Raw genomic sequence first — 21,775 nt, 5'->3', positions numbered from 1 at the left:
TTTTTTATTATTCAACTGTTATTCAGCAATATACAATACAGTTTATAAACAAATGTCTTACCTTGTTTCCAATCTTTTATTTTTTTTTCTATTTAAAAATAAATATTATTGACAGTGAATAGCCATCACGGTAACATGTGCCTTTTTTTTAAAATCAATGTTTTCAAAAAGAAATAATTTAAAAAGGAGTGTGGAGAGGGAGGCAATGATAATAATAATAATAATCCTAACCACAAGTATCTATTTAAAAAAAAAAAAAGAACCTTCCTTCAGAAGAGCTTTGCCTCTTCCTGTTCAACAGTTCGTGCAAAATTAATTACCAGAGGAAAGATTTTTTTTTAAAAAAAGAAAACAATTGCAAAAGGAAAAGATAAAATTATAGCTACCTTGTGTGAAATAGGGCATTGATGCCACAGGATCTTAAAACTAAATTTATCATGTCAGGTGACAAGCCTTTCATGTAATGTCCCCAAAAATATGCTTTACCCTTCCCCTGTGGGATGTGTCATGCTTCCTTTCCAGTCTTTCTCTGTCCATCTTTTAAGACTGTAGTTCTTGTTGAGGGTTGTTGCCTTGTTCATTTTGCTCTAGTCGTGGTCTCATCCATTTGGCTGAGGATTATTGGATAAAGAAGTCCATCAGTGGTTTAATAACAAGTGTACAAGCTTATGCAGCGTGAAGAGGAGCGTACAGAAGAATGAGTGAGTGGCATAAATAGGTTCTGTACCTAGGGAAAAGAGAACGAAGGAAAATATCAGAGGAGGGAAGGAGAGAAAAACGAAGTTTAATTGGAAATTATTGGCACAGCATTTAGGGCAGAATTATTGGTCAATTACCTTGTTGTGGTTTGGAAGAGAAAGGCATGGAAATGATAGAGAGATAGATAGAAAAAGAGATAACAGAACAACAGAGCTGGAAGGGACTGTTGGGGTTTTCTGGTCTCCTGCTCTAACAGGAGATCTTATACCACTTCAGACAAGTGGTTGTCCAATCTCTTCTTTAAAACCCCAAGTGATGCAGCACACACAACTTCTCAAAACAAGCTGTTCCACTGGTTAGTTGTTCCCACCATCAGGAAATTTCTGTTTAATTCTAGGTTAGATCTCTCCTTGATTAGTTTCAATCCATTGCATCTTAGCCTGCCTTCAGGTGCTTTGGATAATAGATTGACCCCCTCTTCCCTTTAGATATTGGAAGACTGCTATCATGCCACCCCTAATCTTTATTCTCATGAAAGTAGACATGCCAAATTCCTGTAACATATCTTTATACACGTATACAGTACCTTAATCATAGATAGATAGTTATGGAGAGAAATTGAGAGAAATAAATAGAGGTAGAGGTAAGAGATAGAGAGCGATAAAGATAGTAGAGATAGATGTCTATGGAGATTCTCAGTCATCCAGGTCATGGTTGTCCCAAAAGTGCTTTTCCAAGAGGCAATTGGACTTTTTTTTGTTTTTGTTTGAAGTCATTTCACATCTCATCCAAGAAGCTTCTTCAGCTTTTTCAAGAAGCAATTGGACTTTCTTGTTTTTCCCTTGAAGATGTTTTGCTTCTCATCCAAGAAGCTTCTTCAGCTCTGACTAGATGATGGATGGGGAATTGAAACCAGTCAGAGCTGAAGAAGCTTCTTGAATGAGAAGCGAAACGTCTTCAAAGAACAACAAGTAAGTCCAATTGCCTCTTGAAAAAGCACCTTTGGAAGATGGTAGAGGTAGTGATGGGATGTGTAGGGAACTAAAACACCACACAGTAAAAAACAGACATGGCAATATAGTGTATTTAGCCTAAAAACAAAGTTATATACTGTAGGTGCATCCATTCACCATCCTATAATTTGGAGTCTAGAGATGCAGATGTTTCACAATGAAGAATTGTGCAAGGATCCACGAAGCCTATGGGAGACAAAGAACACAGCTGGAATGGCAAGAATTTCAGATCACTCCAACCATTCATAAATTTGTGGGAGTGCCATCGCTTGAAACTTTCAAGAAGAGATTGGACTGCCATTTGTCAGAAATGGTGTAGGGTCTCCCGCTTGGGCGTGGGGTTGGACTAGATGACCCACAAGCTCCCTTCCAACTCTGATTATCTGTTAAATTATCTGTTAAATTACCTGTCTGTATGTGCAGGAGCTTTGATTATAGGTAATCCTTGTTTAGCAACCACATTGAAGCAGCAACTTGACTGTTAAGTGAAGCTGTTGCTTAATGAAACCATGACCATGTTTATGACCGGACTTCACCTTTGCTTTGCTTTATAGGTCTACAAAATGAGAAGGTTGCTTGTAAAGTTACTTCTTTGTCGCTGCTGAATCTGCAAATGGTTGCTAAATGAGGCCATTGCTAAACAAGGATTAAGTGTATTCACAAAAATTGCTACTGCAGTGGACATGGCCCGTCAAAAATCATCAATTTGCCAAAAGGCACAAATGCTTTCTAAGATGTACTACACAGCCACAAATTCTTCCTTGTTGTCTCTCCCCTTCCTTGTAGGGAGGAGGGTTTAATTCCAAACAAAAAGCCATTTTTTTTAATTTTTGAGAATGCCTCCATGACAGATGCAAAGCGATTCTTCAGATCAAGGTAATACGAGAGGCATCTTGCTTTTTTGCAGCATCTCAGATTCCCTTTTAATTTTTATTTCTAATTAAAGCAACCTTTTAAAAGCAAGAAGGGAAGCCAGGTGACCCAATGTGGGTTGCATTGCCTGCCACTGCATCTAATTAAAAAAAAAAGTTGGGTGAAATTTAAGATCTCAAAAGCTTTCTGCAAAAGGAAAGCAGCAGGCTACCTGATGGTGGCGCTAGAGAGCTACAACTTAGATGGACAATATGTCATTTGCAATAATATACATGACCCCTAGATGGCAGAAAAGACACACAAAACCTCCAACATTGTGGGTTCTCTGGATTTTTTCCCCCAGGCCACATTAATAAATCCAGTGTGGCAGAAAATCAGTTCCTAGAAGCTTCTGATTCTTACTCCTATCCTTAAAATTTGGAATGACAAAGAATGGATGATAGATAAGTAGATGATACATATATTTAGATAGATGAGAGAGAGAGAGGGGGAGGGAGGGAGGGAGGGAGGCAGAGGGAGAGGGAGAGAGAGGGAGAGAGTAGATAGATGAGAGAGATACTGTAGATGATAGATATAGATAGATGATATAGATATATATTTAGATAGATAGATGAGAGAGATGATAAATAGATGATAGAGATAGGTAGATAAACTGAAATATACAAAAATAAAACAATTGGCTATTTTTAAACAGCTAGTTTTTAGAATAAACAGGTCCCTACACCCTAAAGCAACTGATAGGATTGTGTCTTTTTAAAATATATAGAACTGAATTGGCACTGAGGTTCCAGGAAACTAAAAGACAAGATGGCTTGATTCCAGCATTTCTTGATTAATAGGATGTGAACCAATGTTGTCTTTGGCTACGGGAAGCAAGATTCACCTTGACAATTTCCATTATAGGAAGATAATACATTTTCTGGATAGGCTATACATATACCAAGTTAAAAACAAATAAACCTATATGGGATAAATAAATCTAGACATAGGGCCTCAAGGACAATTAAATAACATGCGAGTCAGTAAGCACAAAATACAGAATGCTGGCTAAGATAAGCCTTTGGCTGATGTGGTACGACTTCTTTATTGATTGTGTTCCTTGGGGCAACATACATGTTTCTATTCCTTGCCAACTTTTATGCTCAGCACTCCTCCAAAGCCAAGCTGTGAAAATACGATTAGCTTAAACCACACCACGAAATTCATCGCTGGGTAAAGGTTAGAACCCAAAACTATCCAGTTTTAATTCAGACCGTTATTTCTACACTTTTCTGCTTTTGCATCCCATTCATCTTTTTGACGAAGTTGCCCTGTATCTGGAAAAGACTTTTCTGTAGGGGAATCTGTAGCTTCAAACATTTGGACTCTTGTCAACCTTGTCAAACTAGTTAGTGACCCATTGCTCTATTTCAGTGCAAAACAGTTTTTTTTTCATAATCCAGTACATGGATGACTTTATAATTAAGACTAAGACTGCAGTATAATGAAGACCTAGGAGCCCTGGTGGCACAGTGGTTAGAATGCAGTATTGCAGGCTGCAGCCAGTAGTTTGATTCTGACCAGCTGAAGGTTGACTCAGCCTTCTATCCTTCTGAGGTTAGTAAAATGAAGAGCCAGATTGTTGTGGGTAAGAAGCTGGCATTGTAAACCATCCAAGTGCTATAGCTATTGCTAAGTTCTGGATTTTCCTTGGTTGATAGTTCATCTCAGATCAAGGGAAAAGAGAGAGAGAGAGAGAGAGAAAAGAGAGAGACATAAAGAGAGATAAAAAGAAAGGGAGGGAGAGGGGGAGAGAGATAGAGAGAGGGAGAGGGAGAGGGAGAGGGAGGGAGAGGGAGAGAGATAAAGAAAGGGGGAGAGAGAGAAGGAGGAAAAAATACTTACCCTCTCGTTGCTGCCTTTGAATGTTTTTATTAAAAAAAAAATCTGTCAATCGATATCGCTCAGTTCCAAGTCTGCTGCTCTGCTATTAGATTTCAGTACAATCCAATTTGCAAAAGTTTTCCAAGAAGCTCCTGGCAGGAAGACAGCTAACCTCCTTTGCTCGTGGGCAATTTTTAATTAAAAGCTTTGCATAATTTTTGATACTGGTTGCCCTTCGGTGGCTTGGCTCTGTTACCAAGAGAATTGGAGGATTTGCTTCAACTTCCAGATCTTGTTTCTTGGTTTGTTTGTTTTCTGTTTTTTTTTAAAAAAAGCTAACCAGCTTTTTTTTTTTTTTAAAAAAAGAAAGCTCACTTCTTGCTTCCTGAATCCAGAAAAGCAGAAGGAAACCACTTTTGAAGATAATACAGGTAGTTCTTGACTTACAATTACAATTGTGCCCAAAATTCCCATCTAATTCCAGGAGAGGTTAGATTGGCTCTCTGGAATCTCTCCAGGGAGAAGAGTTTGACAAACTGGCCTGCAAAAATCAGGTTGATTCCCTAGATCAGGGGTCCCCAACCACCGGTCCGCGGACTGGTACCGGTCCGTGGAACAAGTCCTACCGGGCCGCTGGTTTGCTGGGCGCTGCCATCTTTTTTTGATGAGAAAGTGCTTCCGGTGATCTTTTCTGGGTAGAAAGCTCACCGGAAGCACTTTTTCATCAAAAAAAGATGGCGGCGCCCAGCTAATGCCGGTACCGGGCCGCGCCATAAGAAAGGTTGGGGATCACTGCCCTAGATGGCAAACCCTTTGTTTCTTTCTACTATTTCTGGATCTTTCAGCCCCAATACGGCAGCCTTGGGGTTGGCGATCTCATTTAAGTCAACAGGCCATCAGGAATCTAAATGCCTCTCAGTTGTAAGCCATGTCAACTTCGAAGAAACATAAACAGCTTTTTGCATCCAGTAAACATTTAAGATGGTTTTAGGATTAGGCCTAAAGGAAGAGACTAAGTGAATCTTGACAGAATTGGAAGAGGGAAAAAAAAACATGAAATAACTTCCAAGGTCACCTTCCCCACTCTTGGCAAACGGGAATTTTTCTCACACCATTTATTACTCAACAAGAATCGGACTGATTTATGAAATGAAGATCTGAGCACAGCCATGAAGATCAACCAGAATCAATGAGAAATGGTTAGTTGGCTGTGGTCTAAACTCATTTCAATGCTTTGCCACAAGTGTCAAGACTATTAGGAAGGAGATTCATGCTGCACATTGTCAAAATGCAGGAACATCAGCAAGGGATCTCATTTCCGAAAACCTGTCCAAGCTAGTCACTAAAAATAAGTCACCTCTAAAAAGGCAGATCAAGCAAGAGAGAGAACACCTTTCTACAGAAAGTGATGCGCTGCTTCCCAACTTCACACAGAGACTAGAGCAATATTATGGGTTCAGATTCACTAGGTGAGCAATCCAGGGAAGCGTTCCTTGCTGATGTATCAAATGTGCTTTTGCTGTAAAATAGGAATATCATGGGACTTCTTCATGTGCTGCTGTACACATCACGAGAAACCACTATTTGATTCCATTTTGGCTTAGGAGGTTATACGAACGTAACTACTAGGCTTTCTAAACTAGGAGTTATGACTTCAAATTATGGCTGTTGTGACCAAGCCTTCCTTTATTTCAGTGCTGGGAAATGTTAGGAATATGAGTCACCTAACAGCTATTTGGGTTAGAAATATATAAACCAGGATAAACATTTTAAAACTGTTTATCTTTAAGAGCATGCTAAAAACTGCAATTGGGTGTGGTTTCTCAAATGGCCATAAGAGGGAGCCAGAAACCTGGTTTATCTTAGGCCTTAGTCTCAGAAGAGAGTGTGAGTTTATCTCTGTTTCCTTCTGTTGGAAAGTATTGCCGTTCCTCCATTTTTCCTAATTGACTGATATTACTGGATTTAATGTAAGTCTGATTCTGAACTGTTTTTGACACTGGACTTTGATATTTGGATTATCCGTGGATTGAAAAAACTAATTGATTTAACTGTGAATGACTTTGGACAGCCTATTTTGAACTTTGCTTAAACCTTTATTGAAAGTAAAACCCTACATTTACTGTACAGTGTATCTGTGTGCTGTATGTGTATTATTCAAACACTACTCTCAAATACGTCTCCCTGTATGCACACATTCTCCTAACGGGGAATTACCTCAACAGGAATTATGCTCATTCCCAGGCTGTAATGAGTCCCAGACAGTCCCTCGAGATAAGCACCCACCTTTCTGTCCTTTGAATTGCTGCCAACAACTAGAGTGCCAAATGAATTATAAAAAAACCAACCGAAGTATAAAGTCCACACAGAGCTTTAAGGATTAATCTGAATAGGAGGAACAACTTTGCTTCCTACAAAGGTTTCATCACCTTTGTCTGTCTTTTATACCTTATGGGAGGGGCAATCACCTCCAAGCCTTACTCCTGAATTGCCCCTTTTGTCTCGGCTGCTCTTGCCTTCTAGCAGCTCTGCGCACACGCACACTGGGAACAGGCGCCCTTTGTTCCTCTTCCTCACTGCTTCCAGACTCCGGTGGCTCTGGAATCAGCACACAACTCCCTGATGGTCCTGGCCCTATCTCCACATCGGATGCAGGACCCTCGTCCGTGTCCTCTTCAGACTCCTGGACTGGTCCCCATTCTTCCCCACTATCCGATTCCGCTGTCGTTCTGCACAGGCTGCCAGTGAACCACAACAGGCTGAATTAACCAGTTGTGGTTTGCTCCACAAGACATGATTAAGCAAGCCATGGATGAATGCATGTGAACCCAGGGAAAGGGTGTGACTTCCATCCATAGGTTTCCAGTAGAAGCCAGAATGATGTCATTCATATGGCGGTGCGGTGGTTAGAATGCAGTATTGCAGGCAAACTCTGCCCACTGCCAGGCGTTCGATCCCGACTGGCTCAATGTTGACTTAGCCTCCCATCCTTCCGAGGCTGATAAAATGAGGACCCAGATTCTTGGGGGGCATTTGTAAACTGCTTAGAGAGGGTTGTAAAGCACTATTAAGTGTAAGTGCTAAAGGTTTTAGAGTGTGCAGAAATGGATAGGCTTTCAATGGAAATGAAGGAGAGAGAAGAGACAGGGTACCATGAAATTTGGAATTTATGGTATAATTGGCTGCAAGGTAGACACAAAATAGAGAGATGAAATGAAAAGTTATGGTGTGATGAAGTAATTTGGTATGAACAGGCATAACTGTGTATGCTTATGTATAAATATGTAAATAATTATGTAAATATATGAAAATATGACATGAATCAAATGTAAAATAATCGTAATAATATTTAGCAATATTCTATATACTTAAGAATATGTCAAAGTGAGTGAACACTTCTACAAATATGCTGCAATGAATGGAAAATTGTAGAATTTGTTTAATAAAGTTTTTAAAAAATTAATTAAAAAAAAAAGTCTAAGTGCTATTGCTATTGCTATGCAATAGGTCACAGTATCATTGCACAATCAATACAAATTGTGTCATTTGCATCAGCCACAAATGATAGCAGTGAGGTCATTCCTCTCACTTGGGTAATGTTGTCATAATGGACATGATGTCAATTATCTCCCAGGGATCCCCATACAAATGTCTGTCCAAGTGTGAATTCTTACAGCAACAATGCCTGCCTGCATGTACACTGGGGCTGATCTGCACAACCCAGCCTACATTTATGCAAAGATTTCTTGCTTTCAAGTAATAAGGGTTCATAAAGAGATTTTATCAAAAATTGCAGGATGACAGCTGCTCACATTGAGTAAATCCAGTGTGTGTGTGTGGGGGAAATAGGTAACATGTTCTTCAATATTCAAATAATAACAATAATAATGTGCCATAGGTAAATAAGTTAGTAAAGCAGTATCATCATAACCGCCATGGTCTAGTACAGCCTGCAAAGCATTCCAAGGGAGTCCTTCAAAGCATATCACGAAGAACAATATGTTCATACTTGAAGCGTTGAGGCATCCTTGTTCTCCACTGTAAGAACTCCAAAGGTTTCCCCAAGGTGTCTCTGCCTGTCCATGTAAAAGCCTCTTCAGTTGACTAGCAGTCCCAGTGGAATTGCTGTCTGGCGCCTGCACTCTCAGTATACCGGCTGAGAGAAACTGGAAGGGCCCTCAAAGCATGCACCTATTTCATTGCTTCCCGGGGAAATGTGTTGCTCATCTCAGCACACGTTGCGAAACACCCCTCCAAAGATTTCTGCCACCTGATTGATAAGGTCAGGTCTGAGGCGCCCTTGAGGAGTCGCAGTGTCGCGGTTGCACCAGAATAAGCCTTTGTAAAGCATCTGCTGGCAAATCCCCTAGCGATTGATGGGTCTTGTATACTGGAATTGGTACAGTTATTGCATTTCTTTGAATGAGTTGAGCTGTCGGTTCACCACTCCCAAACAATCTTTCTGTGTAACCACCCTGCAAAACTTCACATATGCAAGCAGAAACCAGGTTTCCTAAGAGGACCACAAATAGTTCACAGTTGGGAAAGACTCACGGTAGTGTGGAGGAGCCAGTGCTGGGATTCAAATTTTTTTAACTACCAGTTCTGGGTAGTTGGCTTGATGGGCATGGCATGGGCGTGACAAGGGAAGGATATTGCAAAATCCTCCTTCCCTTCCCACCCCACTAACCTGCTTTCCAGCTCCATTCTCCTGTGCAGGGCAACAAAAAAAGACCCAGCCGATCAGCTGGGACTCAGGAGGCAGAGAAGAGATGGAGGTAGGGCTAGTCAGAGGCGGTATTTGCCGGTTCTCCGAACTACTCAAAATTTCCGCTACCAGTTCTCCAGAACTGGTCAGAACCTGCTGAATACTTCCTCTGGGTGGAGCTGATGGCTCAGCTCTTGGGAGATCTCAAGTCTCTTTGTCATCTCTAGGCAGAGCTTGGAAGGATGTCAAGTCTAGGGAAGCAACTGCCAATCCGTGTTGACATCATGAGCTTTCTAACTCAGCCAAATTGGATAAAGACCAACCTCAGCAAAAGCATGGCTTCCGAAATACCTCATCATGAACCTTCATTATTAGATGGTGTGCTATAAAGAAATGGACAGAAGAACATCATACAGCCTTTTCTGCTTTTTAACAACTGATCTACGTGATGTATTGACTAAGGAGACAGGGAATTGAAGCAATTACCTTTGTTCCATCTGTTCAGTACAATTCTGTCTCTTCTCTCTCTCTCTCTCTCTTTCTCTGTGGGTACCTTGACATAACAGCTTTGCTTAATTATTCTTGGATCTCATTTACATGACAGCTTTCTGCCCACTCAATAGTTGAGGACAATATTGTCCATTAAGTGAGCATGGCTCAATAAAATGTTCCAGACTGTTTTGTTGAACCGAAAGACCTCATTTCCACAGATTTCCCAGCTGCGATTAAAAGCCAGTTCACATATGCAGTGTGGATGTGTCATTTCTACTTGCCCGGAGATTTCACCTGGACCTGAGTAGGATTTACTAACACGGCTAAAGGAGTGGGTTGCAAACAACATCTCTGGCTTTCTCTATTGAAGTCTCACGAGGGCTTTTCTAACCCTTGGATGTGATACCAATTAGGAATCCTGACATAGCAGGACTGTTCAAGATGCAGACAATTTATCTGTGCTGATACAGCTGTGTGTGGAACCTGTTGCAGACCTCTGTGGACCATCAGAAGTTCAGAGGTTTGGAAATTACACAAGCATGTCAAGCTCTCTCTTGCTTTCGTTAACAATCTCATGAGTGCGTAGCATTTCTCTCTCTCCCCAGACAGAAGACTTTCCTTGACTTTTGAGTGCTGTGCTGAAGACTCCACTCCAAAATATTGCAGGATCTAGGACAAGGGTCTTCAAATTTGGCAGGTTTAAGACTTGTGGATTTCAACTCCCAGAATTCCTGAGCTAACATGACCGGAGGAGGAATTCTGGGAGCTGAAGTCCACAAACCTTAAAAGCTGTCAAGTTTGAAGACCCCTGGTCTATGATAAAGATATGGGCAGGGGAAACAAAACTTGTCAGGGTAATGATGATTTAATAGCTGATCAGTTGCTGTAAGGTTGTAATGCTGTAATACTGTAATGTTGTAACGATGATGCAGTGGTAGCAATGAGTCAGCAGGCTACCACTTTAAGAGGCTGTAATATAAGAGAGATCCTATGAGGGCATATCTCTCTCTCTGTGTGTGTGCTTCTGTGCTGTAGTTGATTACTGATTGCTGTTTGTTCAAGGCCTGTATCAAAGTACTTATATGTATATATACTTTTGTAGGGACGAAACTATTATATGTAAATGCAAACCTGTGTGCTGTATTTGCTCCTGGGTTGTCTCACATTGTGCACACTCTGACAAAACTCTTCACAAATATAACCCAAATGAAATCAAAGGAATTAGAGGCAGCCTACCCATGCAAGTAGAACATGGAATAATAGAGTTGAAAGGGACTTTGGAGGTCTTCTAGTCCAACCTCCTGCTTGATCAAGAGATCCTATGCCATTTCAGACAAATGGTTGTCCGGTCTCTTTTTGAAAGCCTTCAGTGATGGAGCACCCACAACTTCTGAAGGCAAGCTGTTCCATTGGTTGATTGTGTTAAAGTCTACTTATTCTGTCACACAACAAAAGTATTTGATTCCCTTGCACATTTTAGAGATGCTTGCAAGCTCAACCCCAGAGAGGAGGGACTCTATAGCTTTTGAGGTTTCAGCACTGCTTCTCTGGGCTAACACCAAAATTAAATGGGAGCATGTAATCTTTCTATTCTCCCACCCTATTCCATCTTCTGGTTCAAGATCAATGCCTTTCATTAAAGTTTTCTTATGTTGCTATCATTGACCTTGTTTTGTTATCTTGTTCCCATCCTTCCAGGTGTGTCTCCTCCTCTCCCTCTGCCTGATTTTATCTGATCTTGGGAAGGGTAATAATTCTTCCAAGAAGTATGTCACATCAGTTTTGCACAACCAAACCCTGGTTATTGCCTGAATGTTAAGCACCTCAAAGTTGCTTAGGATCAGAGAGGCAAATAAGCCTAACGCAATAAATTTTTTAAAATAGGAATGGAAGCATTGGTGCATTTCACTTAACAAGGTGGCCTTTGATGCCACTTAAATGGTGGATTTTAGGGTATGGTCCTTATTCGAAGTTTCATGCTTCTTGCAATTAGGAGATATGTTAACTTTCTTCTTAATTGTGTTTTCAATCCATTCATGAGCTTGCTTGATATTGTATTTTCTTCTGTTGGCATTTTTTCTGAGAACTTATTCTTGTGGGGTAGCAATTACCACCAGCACCACTACTACTGGTCAGTACTCAGATGGCCACACCGTCACAAAATCTCAGGACTGTAGACTAGACTAGCAATAGCACTTAGCCTTACATACTGCTTTACCGTGCTTTACAGCCCTCTCTAAGTAGTTTACACAGTCAGTACATTGCCCCCAACCATCTGTGTCCTCATTTTACCCACCTCGGAAGGATGGAAGGCTGAGTCAACCTTGAGCCTGCTCAGATTCGAGCTGCCAAATTGCAGGCAGCCAGCAGGCAGCAAAAGTAGCCTGCAGTACTGCATTCTAACCACTGTGCCACCCTGGCTCATGACTAGGAAGTTGAAAATCCATCTGGGATGAAAACAACAGCACATCACATCTGTACTGTTGCCAAGCAATGTACCCAAATACATCCTGAATCAACCCAATTGGAAGGAATTTCATAATTATGCTTCCCTAGTAGTTTACTCAATATATATCCAGCCAATGTATATTCTCCTTAGAGACAGACCTCATTCCCCTAATCTTGACCAGGTGATTCTAGAAAATTGGCTACTAGCGGAAGCTTTATCATGATAGTTTGATAGTTCGTATTGTCACTTCCTCTCCTCACCCCACACCCCTCCAAAAGAAATGTCATTCTTCTCTTCTCTGGATACTAGTAGGAAATGAGTCTTAGAGAGGATGCAAGACAATTTTCCAATTTGTCAAAGCAATTCTAACCCTCTTATCAGTATGTGCTTCTTCCACCCACACAGCTATGAATGGATTCCATGCAAACTATGAATGTTGTAAAACACTGGGAAACAAATGTTGGTTTGTGCAACAGATGGTACACAGAATCTCCGGCAGTATTTCCCCTTCTTGGAGAACAATCTGCTCTCTGCCTTGCCAGTTCAGAGACAAACCACTTGCTGTGTCCTTCTTAAATGAATCAGATTGTGACCTTCCTGAGCCTAGAAAAGATTATAATGGAGCAGAAAAGTTTCAGAAAAGTTTTGGCCAGTGGCTTGGTTAGAGTTGGTTTAGAGATCTAGATTTAAACTGTATTGGTTTGAATAGCTTTGACCTAATGGAGAAAAATTTGAACAATCCTGCTGGGTTTGTTCAAGTCTCTGCTGTATACCCACAATGGTCATCCAAAGCCTTTCTGAAGTTTTCTGAACAGAACGATGGAACTGCAGCCTACTTTTTAAATATGGCTTTCTGTTTATTCTTGGCCAGCATTCTGTCTCTTATACTAGGGGTCGCCAACCTTCTGGATCTCAGGGACCACCAAACTCATAATTTTAAATCCTGCGGACCACTAATATGAATTTTGACTGACTGTGGCTTGCTGACATTGGTGGGAAAGTTGGTCCCATATTCCAGAGCTGCAGGAGTCACAGGACTGGCCCTTTGGTCATCCCGGAGCAGCTGCTCCTCCACCCAGGTGCACCGGCCTGCCATGGACTGGAGGAGCTGGTCCGGGATGACCAAAGGGTCAGTCCTGTGACTACTGAAGCTCTGGAATATGGGACTGACTTTCCCACCAATGTCCAAAAGCCACTCCGGGGAGGATTTCTCTCCCCCATCGTTGGTGTTACCTTCCAGTTCCAGCTCACATGGTTCTACTCAAGGTAAGGTTTGTGCTCAGCTGAAGGGTGAAGGCCAGCAGGTGTGTGGGCCATGTGGGCAGTGCAGCCTTGTGTTCCTACACAGCATGGATTCATTGCTTTGGGGGGGACATTTCTCTGAGGACCACCAAAATTTTCTAGCGGACCACCAGTGGTCCCCGGCCCACCAGTTGGTGACCACTGTCTATAGAAGTAAAATAAAGAATTTATAGTGGCGAAGTGGTTAGAATGCAGTATTGCAGGCTGACTCTGTTGACTGCCTCCAGTTCGATTCTGACCAGCTCAAGATTGAGCCATCCTTTCATCCTTCCAAGGATGGTAAAATGAGGACCCAGATTGTTGGGGGCAATACGCTGCCTCTGTAAGCTCCTTAGAGAGTGCTGCATAGCACTATGAAGCAGTATATAGGTCTAAGTGCTCTTGTTAAATAGACTTTAGCCTTCCAAAATTTCTCTAATGATTTTTCTCACTAAGTATGGGCTATGAAACTGCCTCTTCTTCAACAAAGAATTTGACTGGGCATGTACTATGATTTCAGGTAGTTTGCTCTACAATTTTGAACTACTCAGATCTCCAAAATTATCTTCTGGTCTATGGGATAATGCTTACTTCAAACTTAGCAGGGTTTGCTTAGTCCCAATTTACTGAACAAACCAAGTTGAAATTGGACAACACACTATGCCCATGATGGCGAACCGATGGCACGCGTGCCACAGGTGGCACGCAGAGACATTTGTGCCGGCACGCAAGCTGCAGGCAAACTTACCTCACTGGGCATGTGCGTGCCTCACAGCTGATTTTCGGCCAGTTTGAGGCCTTTTTCGGCCTCCCAAAGGTTTGAGGAAGGCTTCTGCAGGCTTCTGCAGGCTTTGCAGGCTGAAAACTAGCCCCGTTTCATCACTTCCTTTTTTTCCAAAAATGCAGGCCTCAAACCAGCTGAAAATTATGCATACATTGCCTTCTGAGTGCTGGCACAAAAGTGTGAGCGTGCAAGTGTACACACAGTTTTTGGCACAGGAGCTCAAAAAGGTTAGCCACCACTGCACTATGCCATAAAGTCTATTATACAAGTGGTTGGATTCACAGAACATGCCATATCAGACTCCAATAAAATGTGTCATGGAATTGACATAAGGTGTGAATCCAGACTATTGTTTCACTTTTCATGTATAAAAAATGGCACAGGAAAAGTTGATGTTCTTAATATAAGAATATAAGGAGTATCCTGCTGGATCAGACCTCTGACCCATCTTGCCTAGCAGTTCATTCTCAGAGTGGTCAACCATCTTCATAAGGAAACCCATGAGGCTCTTCTATTGCCCCAAAATAGCATAATAAAACACAGACCTTAATTTGCTTAATGTCTCCCTTCTCAAATGACAATCATTTGCCTTCCAGTGAGAACCAGCCCACAACAAAAAAATAACCGTAGCTAAGGATTGTCTCCACAATAACTCCATTGTACTGACACTCCCCCATTTCATCAGTGCAAACTGTAGTGGGGTTATTGAAAATAGAAACACACAATTGTTTTGTCACTGTCTCACTTGCAGACGTGCGGTGGGATGCACTCATTGTGAGCCTCCCACCCAAATCACTCCTTAAATTAAGAACCCATAATCAGCTCAACTTATTTACGAGGATGTCATTGCCTTGAAGTAGTGATGAGTGGCACCCAAGCCTTCTCTTTCGGGAAACTATCAAAATACCTACCAACACCCAGAAGCCGCTGTGCAATACGGTTGATAATCTTATGAATAAAGAGCCGAGCATGCATAATTTTGCTTAAATATGTACATGATTGCTCAGCTAAAAGCTCAAGAGTTCCCAAAGCTGTTGTCCAAGTATGATTTCTCTTAATCCAAAGATAAGTGGAAGAGGGGTCTGGATCTAGGGATCCATATCTTGATGTGATATTCTTTGGGAAGGCCACAAACATAACATCACTGCAAGAATGTCTCTCCCTCCTTTCCCCCTCCCCTTCTCCTTGCCTCCGCTCCCTATCTCCTTTTCTTTTTTCTTCTCCCTCTTCCACTCTCCTTTCCTTCCTTCCTTCCTTCCTTCCTTCCTTCCTTCCTTCCTTCCTTCCTCCCTCCCTCCCTCCCTCCCTCCCTCCCCCTCCTTCCTCCCTTCTCCCCTTTCCTCCTTCCTTCCTTCCTTCCTTCCTTCCTTCCTTCCTTCCTTCCTTTCCTTCTTCCCTTCCTCCCTCCCTCCCTCCCTCCCCCTCTTCCTCCCTTCTTCCCTTTCCTTTCCTTCCTTCCTTCCTTCCTTCCTTCCTTCCTTCCTTCCTCCTCCCTCCCTCCCTCCCTCCCCTCTTCCTCCCTTCTCCCCTTTCCTTCTCCTTCCTTCCTTCCTTCTTCCCTTCCTCCCTCCCTCCCTTCTCTGTCTTCCAGCCAAATGATTCTCGCCAGCTTGCATACTATAAAAACACAAACCCATCCCTGGCACCATCTTCAAATGCAGCCAAAATGGAAAAGAAAAGAAAATACAGCATATGGTCCAAGCAAATCAAGATAAAAATAACAGGAAGGGGAAAAAACCAACAACAATGGATAAACTCCCTAGCTTGTTAGAACTCACTCCAGAACAATTTGCTTTTCAGCATGCCATCATTTTAATGTGTTTCAATGGATGCAAACTGCTGGGCATCAGCGCAAATTACACCGGTATTCGAATATGAGAAATAAATGAAAGTTAAGAAAGCCACACTTGTCTTCGCTTCTTTTCCACAAAGGCACGACTTTGTACATCCCCACTGCATTGCTTGCTTAATTTTACCTGCCTCCCTTCAACCAAACCGTTGCAAGCACGAGAATTTTTACTCTTGTAGAAATCACTCCGGCCTCTTGATAAATTTATTAGCAGTGTTACCAAATATTCAGCAACCCTCATTCCGTTCGAGATGAGCCGTTTGCAGCTCTACACAATAAGGTGACCGCAACCGACACGAGAGATTTCTATAAAGACATGATATCAGGGAGTCTCAACCTCAGTTGCTTTGGTTACTTAATTTTTTTCTGCCCATTGGATTCACGTGTTAGGATCCCTTCGATGTTCTAATATACCATGCCACCAGTTGCTAACTCTGAATTGCATTTGCCAATTTAATTCTCTTTAGCGTTCGTTTCTCCACTTGAATACATAAAGAGAGGTTATCTCTGCTGTCCTTCCTTGGTTTAACCATGGTCATTCTGCTGAAAACTGTGCGTGTTAGTAAAACTGTTTCTGGAGGAAAAAAACAAACAAACCCTCAGCTTTCTAGGATACATCAACAGGCTCAGAAGCAATTATTTCTCTCTGCATGCATTTGAAATGACATTGTTGAGATCTATTCCTTTCCCAACTCCGGCGTCTTTTATTTCTGTATTAATAGATACTTCAGATAGTTGTACTGTCGCCACTGTAAAGATAGATTTTAGACTCTTTTCTTGGGTTGGCTTGGGTCGTCTCTGTTTTGTTTCATTTCAGTTTTTTCTTTTTTTGAAGGAAGAAATCTTCAGAGGGTCCCTCCTACTCCAATCGCTGCATAATTATAATGTTGTAAGTCATCCATTCTACGCACATCTGGATTAGTGGGAAGGAGTCCCAAGTGACAAGCGCTAAGCGGTAACTATTATTCCACTGTGGCAAACTTTCGACAAATAAGAGTTTGTGCGCGGATGGTGTCAAATGGTATGGATGGGAATCCGAGGTGGTATTCAACCAGTTTGACCAGTTTTGGAGAACCAGTAGTAGAAATTTTGAGTAGTTTGAAGAACTGGCAAATCCCACCTCTGACTGGCTCCACCCCCATCTCTTCTCTGCCTCCCGAGTCCCAGCTGATCGGCTGGGTCTCCTTTGGTTGCACTGCCCAGGAGAACGGAGCTGGAAAGCAGGTTAGTGGGGTGGGGAGGGAATGGGATTTTGCAGTATCCTTCCCCTGCCACGTCCACCAAGCCACGCTCACCAAGCCATGCCCAAAGAACACCAGACCCACCAAGCCACGCCCACAGCTGATCAGCCGGGTCTTCTTTGGTTGCCCTGCACAGGAGAACGGAGCTGGAAAGCAGGTTAGTGGGGTGGGGAGGGAATGGGGATTTTGCAGTATATCCTTCCCCTGCTACGCCCACCAAGCCATGCCCACCAAGCCACACCCACCAAGGCACACTCACCAAGCCTTGCCATGCCCACAGAACCGTTAGTAAAATTGTTTGAATTCTACTACTGATGGGAATCCATTTGATCCGGGAAGCAAGATGTTCTTCTCAGCAATTGCCTAGCCCAGTGGATCTCAACCTGTGGTCTGTGGATCCCTGGGGAGGAGGGAGCACATGTCATCACAGGGATCCACAAAAGCTTGAAGAAATGTTATGATTTGAATCTGAAATTAAGTCTTGGGGGGGGGGAGCATGGCCAAGCTCTGTGGCCATAAAAGGTATTTAAAGGAGGCCGGTGGTAGAAAGAAAGATTGAGAGCCACTGGCCTAGCCAACAGATGCACAGAAAAAAACCCCAAAGGGACGTTGCAGCAAAAGGTTGTAACCTAAAGTGTGTGGAAGCGTTCATGCCCACCTTTGGTATACAGGTTTTCCTAGACCACCATTGAATCCAATATTTCTACGGCTGAGTGAGATAGCTGTTAAGTGAATTTGGCCCCATTTTATGCTGCTTTCCTGCCACCGGCGGATAAGCGCGTCGCTGCATTCGTTCACTTCCTAAGATGGTTGTTGAGTGAATCTGGCTTCTCCATTGAGTTTGCTTGTCAGAAGTTCACAGGAAAGGATCGCGTGAGTCCCTGGACGCTGCAGCCGTCATAAATACATGCCAGTTGCCTAATGGCCAAATGTTGATCACGTGACCACGCTGCAACGGTTGTGTGAAAAATGGTCAGAAATCACTTTTTTCCCCCAATGTTATTGTTAGCTTCCAGTGGTTACTAAATGAAAGATTCTAAGTTGAAAATTACATGTGTTTTATTCTCTCAGCTGGGTATTTTCATCACAATGATCAGTTTTGACGTTCCAAAGATAGGATAGGATAGAATAAAATGGAATGGAACAGAATAGAATAGTATAGAAGAGTTGGAAGGGACCTTGGAGGTCTTCTAGTCCAACCCCCTGCTTAGGCAGGAAACCCTACACCACTTCAGACAAATGGTTATCCAACATCTTTTTAAAAACTTCCAGTGTTGGAGCGTTCAAAACTTCTGGAGGCAAGCTGTTCCACTGATGAATTGTTCTAACTGTCAGGAAATTTCTCCTAAGTTCTAAGTTGCTTCTCTCCTTGATTACTTTCCACCTGTTGCTTCTTGTCCTGCCCTCAGGCGCTTTGGAGAATAGCTGGACTCCCTCTTCTCAGGCATCCCCTGAGATATTGGAACACTGCTATCATGTCACCCCTAGATGTCCTACAGTTTCAGAATATGTTCAGCAGATTGGTTTTGGATAGTTTTATCCCTCTCACTTGAATAATTTTTCTGCACTTCTGTACATGCTCTGAACAGATTCTCAGCGGCCTGATTTGGCACCAGTTTCTTTTGACATGCATTCTTGGAATTTGGAAATAGGGGAAAGTTATCTTCCTTCCACTTTGTAACTTTCAAGCTCTACTACTCAGGCATAAATGGATGTAAAATTACAACAGTGGGATTCAGGCTATGAAATACAAGACATTCCATCTGTAAAACACATTTGCAACCTCACAATTTACAATTTTTTTTTATACTGGCGCTAGTGGGCGGTGAGGAAGGGACAAAGAAGAGAAAAAATATTACATAAATAAAGGTGGAGTACAATCTCAAACATGTATTCCCTTACTTAATAGACTTAAAGCATTTAAACTCTTTTTTTTTTTCCAGGAACAATTTCTAGTTCTGGTTCTTTCAAAAAGAATAGACTTTGAACTCACTTCAAAACAAAGCACATTATTTCTCACTGGAAGAACACAATTTGTCTTGTCTCTTTTTTTGGGGAGGGTGGGGACAGGGTACCTTCAAGTCAGTCCTGACTCCTGGTACCTGCAGTTTCTCCAGTTTTTGGAAGTGGTTTACCATTGCCTTCTTCCTAGGGCTGATAGAACATGACTGGCCTAGCTAGGTTTGTGTTCAAGGCAGGACTAGAACTCACAGCCTCTCGGTTTATAGCCTGACTGCAAGTTTCAAAATTAAAGGTACGTTGGACGATAAAGCATTTTACAATTTTGTCTTGTTATTGTAAGCATCAAAGTGTACATTTTTCGCATCAACTGAGAGAACCATTCCTATGCTAGATGACATAAATTGCATCCCATGAAAATATACATTGCAATATATTTGATGGTGAGACACTCACAGTCTCTCTCTCTCTCTCTCTCTCTCTCCCACTATCTCTCTCTTTCATGTGTCAATTCAAACCTACAGGTAAACCTGTATTTTTCTCATTTTAAGACTTGAGAACTGAGGAACACAGTTCCTGATTGCCATTACCTTTTCAAATCAAGAATGGCAATAGCAATAGCACTTAGATTTATATACCACTTCACAGTGCTTTACAGCTAAGTGCTTTACTAAGCAGTTTACAGAGTCAGCCTATTGCCCCCAACAATCTGGCTCCTCATTTGACCCACCTTGGAAGGAGGGAAGGCTGAGTCAACCTGGAGCCTGGTGAGGATCGAACTGCTGACAATTGGTAGAATTAGCCTGCAATACTGCATTCTAACCACTGCGCCAGTGGTGGGATTCAATTTCTTTTACTACCAGTTCTGTGGGCATGGCTTGGTGGGCGTGGCAGGGGAAGGGTACTGTAAAATCTCCAGTCAGAGGTGGCATTTGCCAGTTCTCCAAACTACTCAAAATTTCCGCTACCGGTTCTCTAGAATTGGTCAGAACTTACTGAATACCATCTCTGAGCTGCCCCATCATGACTCAAAAGTCCTCTAGCTAACTCTTTTTCCCCCTAGTTGTTGTAGACTCCAATGACATTTTTATATTCTTCAGTGTAGGAATTAATCTACATCCCCTAGCAAAAAAGCGTCTTCCCTCATTTGACCTTATTGAGGTCTAAGGTAGCCCTTAATAGGCCTGGCTTTTAAACCTCTAGAGATGTGTTTAAGAAATTCCTTTTGCATGTTTATTACCTCATGACATTTAAAAACCTGATTCTGATTTCATTTATGCCGAATACTCTTTCTGGTACTTTATTACCTAGTGAAAGTAGAATCACTGCTGGGATCATTTATACCATGGAAAGTGCACAGCATCCTTAGTGCTTTAATTGCTAAAATTAAGAAAGCAAAAATCTGTTGAGGCAGTGGCTCTCCTGCATTGAAGATGAGGGAGGATGGCATGGTTGAAAACATCCAGATGTCACAAAGGTACCATCAAACCCCCATCCATTTTTAATGGGCATTTGTGCCCTATGAATACTCTTGATGAAGGTATTGATGTCTGGGGTCCTGAGCTTGGTGGTGATTGAGTCCACATCAGCCATCTTCTGTTTCTCAAGTTGCCACACATCTCAGGGAGGAGGCGGGAGGAGTGAAATGCGAACTAGTCAAAACAACCTACTATCTCGTGAGAACCAAGGTCACTTTGCCGGCCAGAGAAACTGGTCACCAATGAGACACCAGAACACCTAACTGGACAATGTGAGTTGTGACAATAGGAGAGGGGGGGGGATCTCTAATGCTTAATTATACTGAAATTGCAGGAAATAACTAGAGCTGGTTTAAATATCATCTGTGCTGAAATGATGTACTCAATAAAGCAGGTCTTTGAGGAAGCAGAGAGTCTCAGAGTACTGACTCATTTGGGTTCATTAGTCGAAACCTGGACAGGTGAATTTCTTGCATTACCAAACTAGGTAACATCATCAGTGCATCATCAGTACCTATTGCAGTCTTTCAGAGGTTCTGCATTTGTAAGATTCCTCCAGTTGAGTGGGCTAGTTGGCATCCATATCTCTTTTTATTGGAATGTTGTTGCTCTACCAGGGCTGTGGGATGTTTTTCAGCCAGAAGGAAGCACATATGGGATGGCGGGAGCAACGGGGGAGAGTTTTGCCAGCACAAAGCTTTCCGAGACAGGGCCTGGAACAAGAGATTGCACAATCCCAGGCTGGATGGAGGAGGGGTGGGGAGAGGTTCAGGGTACTCACACCCTACAATCTTCCAGGATGTATCTAGCAGCTTAGAAAGTTATAACTATAGTCTGGCAAGATTCTGTCTATCTGGTGCAAGCATATAAAGGACTGGACTTGATTGAATCTTGACCTCTCCTCTCTGGGCTTGAAGCTTACAATGTATGACCTGTGAATGCATTTAAGCAGCCCTAAAAAAATTCAGAGATTAAAAACCCAAGATGAGCCATTTTGAATGCTAAATGTCATTGAATTGACATTTCGGTTAATTAATTAAGCAGTCCATCCCAGGTGATACCATTTTTTCCCATGGTCAATCTTAA

At 42.2% G+C, this 21,775-nt stretch overlaps 1 protein-coding gene across 2 annotated transcripts in view; it reads right to left on the bottom strand.

Annotated features, from left to right (window-relative positions):
- Window positions 1–344: 344 nt before the first annotated feature.
- Window positions 345–21,775, bottom strand: part of VSTM2B (V-set and transmembrane domain containing 2B) — a 48,872-nt gene continuing 27,441 nt past the window's right edge. For both annotated transcript variants that reach the window (XM_087971507.1, XM_087971508.1), the window contains exon 5: window positions 345–727. In XM_087971507.1, coding sequence (XP_087827633.1) covers window positions 639–727 — 89 coding nt within the window. In that variant the 3' untranslated portion in view covers window positions 345–638. The remainder of the gene's footprint in view (window positions 728–21,775) is intronic.

The sequence above is a fragment of the Notechis scutatus genome, chromosome 9, assembly GCF_049901735.1.
Source record: "Notechis scutatus isolate UNSWTSFEM ecotype Mainland chromosome 9, rNotScu1.2, whole genome shotgun sequence".
NCBI lineage: Eukaryota > Metazoa > Chordata > Lepidosauria > Squamata > Elapidae > Notechis > Notechis scutatus.
This window is presented reverse-complemented; position numbering and strand designations above follow the sequence as displayed.